Source organism: Protobothrops mucrosquamatus, unplaced genomic scaffold, assembly GCF_001527695.2.
Source record: "Protobothrops mucrosquamatus isolate PMUCROS unplaced genomic scaffold, P.Mucros_1.0 scaffold2281, whole genome shotgun sequence".
Taxonomy (NCBI): domain Eukaryota; kingdom Metazoa; phylum Chordata; class Lepidosauria; order Squamata; family Viperidae; genus Protobothrops; species Protobothrops mucrosquamatus.
In genome coordinates, this window is record NW_015388368.1 from 39,090 (window position 1) to 51,658 (window position 12,569).

Here is a 12,569-nt window from a genome sequence, read left to right on the forward strand (position 1 = left end):
TGCTGAGGTTAAGAAACAAAAAAAAATAACGTTAATAATTTAGGACATGTGGGTAAAACTAAACAGTAAAATGTACAGGTGGTATATTTTATAGTTATGACTTGTTGCTTAACAACCTCTGAAATTATAACAGGTCCAGAACAGGTACTTTATGGCCTGTAAAGCACTTCAGGCTGTTGTAAAATGTGCCACCACTCCACCCCCCTTGTCTTGTGACTACATTTTGGGCAGTTGGCAGTTGGCTCACCTTTATGACCTCTTGCATCATGCTGCAGTTGTATGATCATGACCTGTTATGCAAAAAAAATTCCCATTTAGAAGTATTGGTTTGCACTTATGTCTGCAGCATTAACAATGCTGCAAAAACGTTGTAAAATTGGGTAGTCAGGTGGGTGCATGGACTGATGACCATAATGACTGAAAATTGTGATCCCTAAGTTGAGTACTAACTATATTCCCTTATCTATTGTTAGGAACAATTTTTGAATCTAAATACATTCTATGGCAAAACTAGTATAAGAAAAGATATACTCTGGCCTGCATAGTACTTTCCATTTTCATAAAATTATTTTACTCTTTATTACTTTTTGATGATAAATGGACAACAGTGGGTCATTTGGAGATAGTCTAAAAATTGACGGTGTGCCATCCAGCCATTTTCAACTCTTAGTAACCACATAGACAGATTTTCTCCATGACAAATCTATCCCTAGCCTGTTCTAGATTTAAAAAGTAATGACTTTAAAACATTATCATTCTCGGAGATATGAAATAGCTTGATCCCTCAGTTGCATGATCACATTTTTACGATATTACTTGTTGGGTAATAGCAGAGGCACCCATGCTGTTCAACATACCCATTCAGATTTTAAAAAATCCTCTTGTAATAATTTGAAAATTTCACCAGTGGATATAAACATTTAACTATTTGACTCAAATATTTGTATTTCTTTGAGGAAAGTGGTGTTAAATTACAGCAACAAAATAGTTTGTTGCACTGTTTTATTCTTGATATTGTCTACAGTTTTGACCTCTTCCAAGATAGATGGTAAAGTTTTAAAATAAATTTATAGGAGCCTTATATGGCAGATATACATTTTAACATTGATTCTACTAACCTTTTATTCAGGAACTGCAGAAATGCTTTTTAAGAAGATATTGAAAGGAGCAATCTTTTTTCAGTCCTTTATATTATGCTCAGAAATGACACTGTCATTGAATTCAATAGTTATTTTAGTGGAAACTGTATGTTTTAAGTATAGTATGTTACTCTAAGCTCCCATATTTGCCCTGAAGGCTTGGCTGTTCAAGCTCCAAATGATGTCTCTAAGACTAGAGACACTTCTATGGGAAAATTCTTTTATATTACTATGCCCTTAATAGCAAGCCTACAATGCAACAGAAACATACTTGCACTTAACCCTAATCTCAAAGTAGGAGTTACTTCGAAATAAATACGGCATTTTGACTGCATAATGATTAAGAAGACTCTTGTTCTAGCAATACCTCAAACTAACAGAACTACAGACATAAATCACACAAAGTGAAACACTTGTTTTTGAATATAAAACTTCTATTCAGTATTTTTAAAAATATGAGTACCTAAAATTCAAGGTGATGACTTAAAATTCATAGTATTTTGTTGGGACATGCAAAAACAGCATTTTTGTCATTAAATCCAGGTAGGACAGTTTTGTGGATAGGTAATTTCTCATAAATGAAGATTCCAATTGTTTTGGAGAGGATTTTACTTCCGAGAGATCAGGTTTGTAATTTAAAGTCTTTGGGGATACATTATTACTCTGATTTTAGGCAGATACCTTGGTTGCAGTGATACACTCCCATAATCTCATGTATGGACTAATGGAATGTGATCTCTATGGGACTGCTTCAGAAATCATAGCTGTTAATGAGAGTTTTAATAAGGTTGAACTGTGTTTAAGCAGTCATTTCTCCCTTGCACTACATGCTACTTCATTCTTACAGTTCTGTTTAAGATGGTAGGTCTCTTCAGTTTGGTATCTGAAAATGCTTTCATTTAAATATATTCTCCATACATATGTATTCCCGAGATTACCTTTGGGGTTATGGAATATTTTCCACAGAGATCAACTGGGAATAGGTTATTATTAAATTCTTAGTACTCTTAAATGTTAAATCTTTTAGTACTCTTGGGTTTTTAAAATAGTTGCTGGCAGTTTGATGTTCTAGTTTAACTTTGTAGTCTTTAAAATGTATTATAAGAGGTTGGCTTATATTTTTAAGATGTGAGTTTTGTGTATCCTTTATAATTTAATTATATCAAATCTTATTTTATAAAAGCCACTTTGAATGGCTAGACAAGGAAATGTATATAAATTAATAAATACCTGAGTAGAAGATTTGACTTTACAGGATCTTATAAGGGAAAGGTACAAGGCCAACTTGATAAGGCCTACAAGATCTTATAAAAACAAATAATAAAGTGTATGCAACACTTCAGTCAGAAACATGGAAATGAAGGTAACTTCACAAAGGATAAAGTAATGTTTCTTTTAACATATGGAAATATTTTCCTTTGATGATTCTTCTTTCTACTGAGTTTTAGCTAAAAAGCAAATGATAAATTATAGAAATACATGCAACACTTATGAGGCGTTTTATAGATGTTTGTTCATAATCAAGGAAGTCAGCAACTTAAACTCAGCACTATTTTCAGATGCAGGACCCTTTTTTAAAGATACATTAAGGTCTGTCACTTTGTCTACTTCTTGAAAGCATAAGAAAGCAGGATAGATCTTCAAGAATTGATCATATTAAGGATACATTAATGATGCATGAAACAAAAGCTAGTTTTGTTTCAGGAGAGATTTGAATAGTTTATTTTGCCCAGTCAGAGCCCTTCAGCATAATGACACATTCATATACACATATGAACATTATTTTCTGAAACATGTATAATATACATTTTTCTCTTTTTAAAATACCAACTGCACAGGTATTTTTATTTACAAAAATATCCCATACTTAATTTTAATGTTATGACATAGTTTAGAATCAAGTACATTAAGTAAAATTATGCAATCTAACATTTCCATTTGTAATGGTATGGTTTACCGTTCATATGAAACTAAGTTTGTAGACGGATGAATCTGCAACCCTATCCTAAAATGCATTTCCCAGTTTCATCATCAGAACACATAGTGGGGCTCAGCAAGACTAAAATGGTAGAGGACAATAAAAAAATAAAATGAAGTACACAATGGACATAGAGCAAAATACATTTAAGCAAGAAGTCCTATATCAAGCATGCTTTCCCAAAGAATAATGGTAGAATCATTTACTGATATTCTCTTTTTTTTCTTCAGTGGTGCTTGCTTAATGAAACAGAAGCAATTCTAGAAAGTAGAAAGTTCTTCTTAGATCTAACCAATATGAATAGCAGCATATAAGATTAAGTAACTCAAGTACAGTTTATTTACACATGTTTTAAAAAGGGAGTTAACATTCAGTTTCTCCACTTTGTAATATCAAATAATAACTCCATGGATGATGCCATGATTTTATCCAAAAATCAGACTTACTAATCTGTAAAAATGTAAAGGTCAAGAAGAAACATACAGTTGCTTGACATTTAGAAATACTAATTTCTAAATGTATTTATGAAAAATGCTAATACAGATTTAGTTGCATTTTGATTCCTATAACCAAATTAGTTTGAAAATTAAAAAGCACACTGATCTGAACTTCAAACAAACATAATTTACATAGGAAACATATTCATGCATTCCTGATTTGAATCTCAATGTACATTAAGCAGTTTTTAAATGCAGGTAATTCACATGTACTGGACATTAGCTTTTTATCATCCACCACCCCCAACTATAAAATTCATTTAACAGGATCTTTATTTTTGGTAGTAACATCACTAACATTCACAAGGAAAAAGAAATTCACAATACTGTACAGACAAGTATCTAGACTATGGGAACAAGCGGAGTCGAGAATTTGCACAATAAACAAAGGCGAGCAATGAGTACTTTTCAGTCACTAGGCACACCACAACTAGTGGAGTCATATTTCCATCTCTATGCATCAGGGCACTAACAAAATGGGATGGTTCACCAATTACAGCAATATCCATTAAAAAAACCATTTTGAAGATAAATACCAACAAATACAAAATATGGAGAAAACAATATTTCAAAATACAAAAGACTGTAGCTGACCAAAATAAAATAGAATGGAATTCAGTTTTAGTACACTCATGGGAAAAAAAGACTTCTAATGGATATACATCAACAAGCTGCTTTTCGATATGATGTTACATTTGGTTTATGTATATGTTTAAACATCCTTCTCATAAAGCAATTTTCTTAGGTAGTGTTATAATGTTGCTTTAGGCCAGAGGTTTTTATGGGTATGCTTATTGTCATCTCTACATGACATTTTTCCTATAGGCTGAATTAACTTTTGTATGCTTCTTATATATGTTTTCCTTGACAAACTTAACATAATTTTAATTAAAAGAAATAGCCTCAGATTTGATAGCCAACTATATCTTATGACATTATATAAAAAGATTATCACGACGCCAATTTAGCCTGTGCTTAATTCTCTTTTTAACATAAAACCAAAGCACATTTTATTTTAGACAACACTGCAGCTTTAGAGGTGACCATTAAACAAATCTGAAAGTGTTTCAGTTGTTGCTGGTGTTTTAAAGCTTTTAAAATTATTATTTTACAGTTACTTTTTCCTACTCCTTTGGAGTTTCAATATACAGTTACCTCCTGCACTTTTGACGTGTCTACTCATCAATGAAGGAAACAAGTCCATACGTGCAGTCTTTAGTCCTGAAGACCTTCCTTCCTTCACCAGCTTGGAAGTTCCTGTCCACAAGGAACTTGTTGATACATGAGAAAATTCTGTGTATGGACAGGATGTTTGCTGAAATTAATTTTCTAAATGGTATTATCTACATAGAATTTAAAATTTATAGATGGAAAAGGATGAACTACTCAAGCTTGCAATACTTAAAGTGCAGGGAAAAGAAATTCAAGTTTATAGTTCAGATAAGATCAGTGCTATAGAAAGCAAAAAATAAAGAATTCACCGCATCACAATTATCTTTGGCTATAGCTTTGTAATATAGAGATGTCACATGAAGAAAATACCTCAAGCAACAAATGTAAATTAAATCATACCAAGGTTATTGATACAAATTAGGAAAGTCACTTCACTCTTATAAGGGAATCACACTTTCAGACTTGCTTGAAATAATATTTACATAAACATTCAGGAGTTACAGTTTGGCAGTTTTTAACTGAAGAATTGTGTCTTCAGTTTATTAAAATTAAACTTGTTAATATTACATGAAAGACAAGTAGCAGCAGTTTTCCTTGACTACATAATAGATGCTTATTTTTCTACCACAATGCTACCAAACTGTCCTGGCTGTTGTGGAATGAGCCCCTGACACAGTATCCGTGGTTTAATAATTGCACAGTTGTGATAAGTAAAGAAACAATGCTGGCGCATTTTTTATTCTTTATTTTAACCACTATATCTATTTCTAAAAAGTTCTGAACTACACATTTTCCTCATAAAAAACACTACATTTCCTTCCACTGACTTTGAAAAGGTATACATAGTTATGTGAAATATATTTCTCTCACTAGCCAATGCAGCTACAACAGTTCAACAAAATCAGCAACTATAATGAAGAATGTGTTTGCATTTTGTTTTGGCTTTTCCAAACAAAATGTGCTTGGCAAATATGGACATATTTTGTGAATGAAAACATGCTTAACCATTTTGCTATTTTTTTAGGTCTTATTATCAAGGTGTTCATGTGCCCTTACAATGTAACACATCTGCACATTAATTTCTTACACATTCCCCATCATTTTTTAATTCTGTCCATAGTATCTTTTAAATAAGTTTGTAGACACTATTAACTGTTATTTCAACACCACTAAAAATAATAAGAAACAGATTGTTTATGTAATCAGAGGAAAACAAAATTTATAGTAAGGTTCTTTAATGAAATCATTTGTATTACTTGTCATGTTTGAATGTCTACATAAGCAACCTACTCTTTCTAGAAAGAAAGAACTTTTTGTTTCTGTTTTAAACAATGCACAAACGGATTGGCGAATAGGGATTTGTCACTAATAAACCACCACTAACCTTTCAGGAAATTTCATCAAGTCTAAAAAAGTTCCTCCTCCTTCACAACAACATTCAAAATATAAGATGGCTCAGCGCAGCACTATGAGAAATATCCAAAATCAATTTGATAAGAGTTGTGGAAGGCGTCCAAAATGAATGTGCATACTAGGAGTATACAACTTGGTGCTCCTTATATAGTTTGGTTATAAAGCTCATAATTTATGATTATTGGCCATGCAATAAAGAGAGCATCTGGATGTCTACCACAATATGACATAACCACCAAACATTTCTATTATTCATTCCAAATCTGTAAAATGTATCCAGCCTTATTCTGACTATTTGTCCAGATGAAATACAAATGAACAAGATAATGGTTATGTCCCCAATACTATAGCAAATAAATTATGTATAAAGCAAACTGTCCTACAACTGTATGTTACTTCTAGGAGAATTGACAAATGGTATTAAATAAACAGAACCGGTAACATGGCATATTTGCCAAAGTCTATTTTCTGAAAATATTTTCTAGTTAAATTATTTCATTCATGGTATAAAATGCATAAACACATTTTAGAAGGTGTTTGTTGGCATCTCCTTCATGAAGCTTTCATTTATCAAATACTTGTTCAGAAATGCATAATAGAAATCACCTCAGAATAAGGTAATGAGAATTCAGAATGAGTGGAGCATTTCCAGCATGTAAGAAAGCTGACATCATTAATTCTTGATTCATTATAGCATTCTCTTTTCCATCTTTTACAACTGAAAGAATTACTATTATGCTTATTTGTAGCTATAAAACATTTTTCCTTAAAGGAAATCAAGTTTCAGTTAAGTGTACTGAGGTTTATGCTTCTGACTGTAAGACACAATCAAGCCAAGGTAAGAGCCAAGAAACCAATAGGACATTGTTTTAGCATGTGCTTAAATCAACAAAACTTAACAATTTTAGCTAGATCATACTATTTGTACAACAAAAATTAGCAACTGGCAAGTGAAATTACTAATGCAAAGGGAAGTTACAATAATAAATAAGTTGTTAACATTTTATGCCTATATCACATATCTTTTAAAAATTTGGCTTATGGATCTTATTCAACATATTCTTATAAACTCAAGTAATTTATTTTACACCCCTAAACACCCCACAATTGTACTATAATTAAATGTCATACAAGTAAAATAAGTAAGCAAGCAGTTTTAGATCTGGCTCAAATCTTGGTGGCAAAAACCATTTGCTGAATCAGATGTCCAAGGTATCCCATATTTGCAGGAATATTGAAATTTTCTTTTCTCTTCTCTTCTACATTAAGTGAATTTCATAGCATCCTTACCCAAAACTGCGCTGAAGAGAGGTAATAATCTAATGCTTTAAATACACTAGCAAAATACATTAGAAACCCCAAGAGAGAAACAGATTTCAACTTTCCTGAAGTTTGCACTCCTACCCACCCAGTGTTGTAACCAGACTGTAAGGGCTTAGCTTTATTAAATGAAAGGTGTCTTAAATCATATTCTTTCAGAAGTAGGTCTAATTTATTTGAAAGACTTCATTAAACAATGCCAGTCAGTAACTTTTAACCTGAACTGAACCATATTACAGATAAATGCATATCCAAATAATATTTTGAGCCAAACCATCGCTTAACCAACACCAGGAAATTTTCTTTTGGCTTAAACGTCAGACATGCATATCAAATAATTCATTCAACATTTGCAGAGTTTGGGCAAGTGTTTAGAAAAATAAAACTCAAGCCTCTGAATGGCCATATACTGGCACTTGCTTAAATAAAGCCTAAACTAATTAAGGCTGTTTGCAAATGATCACAAATTAGTCACTATTTCTGATTTCCAACATGACAAAACATTTCTTAATTACGTATTTTTCTAAATATTTTAAAATAAATTATATTTTATAATATGGCTTTGGTGCAGCCTTTATTAGCTAAAAATATACTGCTTCAATTTGGCACATCTTAAATCCCTCCTCTCATACAAATCTACATAAGAATCTACCAGTTCCTAAAGTGGTAAAATATTGAGTGCTTTGAAAACAATCCACTCTGACTTTTAACTTTATTGTTTAATCTATGCAGTGAATCAAAGGGCACTTACATGGAAGAAAATTCCTTTCAAATTAAAAGACTTGTTTCCAAGTAAGCACACTCAGATTAAGGAGCCAACTTCTTTGCTGATGGGTTTGACTTAGAAACTATTTTCAAATTAAATGTTTTTTTCCTGAATATATTTTAGTACAATGCAATTGATAAATTGTGAAAGTTGTATCTTAAGAGTTCAACACTGAACTGAAGACAAGTTTACCTGATTGGGCATGTAAGCTAGCTACATACCTGATATTTAAATTCTTACACAAATACATTCTGTTAAACACACAAAGTAAGTTGTACAGCATGAATTAAACTTGTAACCATGTAAAAAAATTATAAATTGATCCAGCTATATTGGCAGGAAAATAAAAAATATATATATAACTGGTTGAAAGATGACAAATATGTATCATTGCAAGAGATATTTTTACTTTTCACATTAGACAGCCATAACACAAATGAAAACTTTTAGCATGATGTGCAGGTCAATCACTTGTGTTTTTATGATGCAAAATAACTTATTATCTTATTTTTTACTTGATGCTGGCTGCATGTGGACATCACAAAAACCATGGATTATTATAAGAGAAATGAGCTACAGCAAGCCTTGAGCTTACATGTTCCTTTCTTCTGCTTCTCTGATATGGCCCTACAAAATTGGAAACTTTCACATCTGATTAACAGCAGTTTAATCCTATATGGTCATCTGTGACAAATCTTACCTAAAGTTTATTGAAACAAGCTAGCTTCAAAGTGAGTTATGAAGATGGCTTATTTCAGACCAGTAAGTCACAGGCAATAAAAGTAATCTTGTTGAGTATGAACAAAGCTATAGTTAAACAAAAACTGAAGCAAAAGCATGCCATGGTTTATTATGAAGTCCCAATGCAGCAACAATATAAAAATGCAAAGACAATACTATTAGATCAGGGGTCCAAGAAGAGACTATGTGACTGCATATGAACTATGTGTAGATTCAAGATGGAACTTGTGTATTTCCAGTTTATCAGATCAGAGAAATGGTAGCAGAATAAGTCATTTTCAGACAGCTTTATGAATGTGCTTTTAAGGAGGAAAGGTGTAGATCAGTTACTAATAGTCCCATAAAATGAACTTTATTCTATCTCTTGGACCCCTGATTTATTGCAGCCTCCTGAAGGAGGATGAAACACTGGCAGCAACAACAATAGCACAAAACTTTTGGCATATGAAATATTAACACAGGATAGATCCTGCATTGCCCCTGCTCTTTTGATTCCAAATTTTCTATTTTTGTCCATGTGTTCTCTTTGCCATCAATTCTGTTTTCAAGTTCCCAGTCAGCCCAGATAACACACATACATGCGCAGTTGCGCAAACACACCCTTACGATGTGGGTGTCAGTTTTAAATACAATGATCCTCAGTTAAAGCTGTACGACTGAGGTAAACCAGTGCATAATTTGTGCTAGGGAACATCTGTACCCATTGGCTGACACCCTTCCAGCTTTGCTGGTCCTGCAGAAGTTAATGAAAAGATTTTTCTTCAAGGTAAAGTTATAGAGATGCATTTGAGAATGTGTTGTCAGAACTGGTACCATTTTTTATCCTTGCATTTCAACATCATCTGAAAGCAAAACAAAGGGACAGAATATAATAATGCATCTGAGTGTATATACAATACCATTTATTTTAAAAACTACAAAGTATCCATTATTAATGAGTGAATAAATAATAGTTAAAGGGGTATAGAAAAATGAGCCCCACAAATATAAATTGCATGAGTTCATTTTCTTATTCTCTGCCTATAACAATATAACAACCAATTAATTTCAATGAAGATGACCAGGAAAGCCCATCTGATCATAACTGCTAACATAATGGGAATATTCACATTCCTTCCCCAGAATATCCACAGTGATAACTTTCATGCTGCTCTATTCAAACTAGAAAGAATCATTCAAAAGAATTGGCCTTCTTGTAAAAAAGGCAACTGATATCTGACAAGGACATACCTCATGTGCATGCTTTGAGAAAGAATCAGCACTAGCTAACATGGCTGTTGTTCGCTCTTCCAGCTCTCCCAATTTTTGCCCTCTTTCATCCAATGCTATTCTGGCTCGTGCCAGCTCACAAACTATTCCTGATGCTGCTCCTTTGACTCCTTCAATACCACCAGGACCTGGTATATGCTGGGCAAGGCTTCTCGATGCCTTTCCAGCAACAGATTCACCAACTGACCATATTAAAAAAAAAAACAAATTATGTTTGCATTCCTTTCAGAGGAGAACTTACTACTCATAGGCAGAATTATTGGGAGAGATGAAACAATATACTTTATGATAAAACCAAATGAAAATAACATGTTGAAAATTATTCAATAATTCTAACAGCAATATAGTCAATATCTTATCCCTATTTAACTATATACATTATTTTTAAAATGTCATTTGAAATTATTTAGAGGAAGTTAATACACCTACGAACTGTATGTTCCTTATCCAATTTATAATGAAGTGGTAAACCACAAAGTAAGCCTTTTCTGTTGCTCAGTTTGCCCTTTGGAGCACCCTCTCCCAAATTAGATTGGCTTTGACTTGCTGACTTTTCAGAAAGTTCTTAAGACCCTGGATGTGTTCCAGGCATGGGAATTAGAGTGCTAGTTAAATCCTGTGATGTGGTTATTAGTTGTGTAGATTGATTTGGCTCCTCAACAGTTCTTTATGTTTTATATCATGTTCTTCACTTGATGAATTTAAGATGTATGGACTTCAACAGTCACGCATCTTAAAAGTGGCTAAATTTGAAAAACACTGTTTTACCTTATGTTGCTGCATTGTTTCTAAATGTAAAACAAAAGAGAAGGAAAGAAAAGGAAAGGAGGGGAGAGAAGTTGTAACAATAAAGGGTATTATTTCAATCACCTTAGTCTTTGTCTCCGTGAGTCAGAAACTGAAAAGTACTCAGTAAAACCACTAATGGTTTGCCATTTTGTTGTTTTACTTATTTCCACATTAATATACAGCTTTTATATTCCTAGGAGACTATGAAGTAGTAGAATATACAGTACTTTATTACCAATAAAAGATAGATCACTATTATTATATTTTAATAATACTCTGTGTGCTGGAAGTTTTAAAAAAGCCACTCTTACTGAATATATATGACAAAAGTGGATAGTTCTGACTCACATAGTAATTTTTAGTACTTTTCTTAAATATAAATAAATTAATGCATTTGAGTGCCTCCAATTCTAGTATAATCTTTTCTAAACTTTGTAAATCTCTATTTGTAAGACTTTGATTTTTTTCTGTCTCTTAAACTGCTTTCACTTGCTGGAGTCTAATAAATATTTTGCATTTATATTCAGAAAAAAAATCCAGTATCTTTCTAACAGGTAAATACTTACAGAAATATTAATTTCTGTTTTATGAGTACCTATTTAAAATCTTGCATTTGTTTCTTTTAATGTTATTTTTTACAGGTAACAAACTCTGAATTCTGGTTATCGCATAAAATGGAAAATATATTAATAAACATTAATCTGTAGGAGAAGATATAAATCCATTTATTTGTATCTAATCTAGGAGAAGTGATTACAGGATACTTGCTCCTACATCTATAATTGGACTTTAATGCATTTTACATCCCATGGAAACTAGAAATGCCCTTTTTTAGGCTTTCTGTCAGGCTCTATCCCATTTTTTTAATTACAGGCACCTTTAAGTATTAATGCAATTCTATGAATTCTACATTAAATAGATGAGAATTTTGCAAAAAAAAATCCATTCTTTTATAAATGAAGCAACTTAGGAGGAAACAAGCAGTACATTTCAGTAGTTTCTATTATTTCAATTTCTTTCCATACTTTAGTTTATATTGGACTGATAAATTGCGTTTAATTTTCTATTCCCCTCATATGAAGGTTTGTTTTAAAAAAATGATAAAATCAACTTACAGAGTTCTTCCCTGTCAAGTGATTGTGCACCGCCTCCAAAGAGACCTTTGAAGAACCCTCTGTTTGGTGCTTCTGGTGTTTCTACAGGTGTGAAGAGCTCACCCAACATTTCCTTTAAATAAAAAATCATTTTAAAGCTTGTCAGACAATTCTTCTTGGATTTTATTAAAAGATAGATAGATAGATAGATAGATAGATAATTTAATTTGTATACCGCCCTTCTCCCATAGGACTCAGGGCGGTTCACAGCATATTAAAAACAAATAGTATACACAAAATACAAAAAATACAAAATACAAAAATACAGAAATCCAAAAAATAAACCCCGATAAAAGCCGAATTAAAACCAAATATTACCAGCTGTGTTTC

At 32.3% G+C, this 12,569-nt stretch overlaps 1 protein-coding gene across 2 annotated transcripts in view; it reads right to left on the reverse strand.

Moving 5' to 3' along the window:
* Positions 1–6,103: 6,103 nt before the first annotated feature.
* Positions 6,104–12,569, reverse strand: part of STXBP5 (syntaxin binding protein 5) — a 107,759-nt gene continuing 101,293 nt past the window's right edge. For both annotated transcript variants that reach the window (XM_015824554.1, XM_015824555.1), the window contains 3 exons: positions 12,201–12,312; positions 10,258–10,478; positions 6,104–9,869 (listed from right to left, as the gene is read on the reverse strand). In XM_015824554.1, the coding sequence (XP_015680040.1) occupies positions 9,828–9,869; positions 10,258–10,478; positions 12,201–12,312 (375 nt within the window). In that variant the 3' untranslated portion in view covers positions 6,104–9,827. The remainder of the gene's footprint in view (positions 9,870–10,257; positions 10,479–12,200; positions 12,313–12,569) is intronic.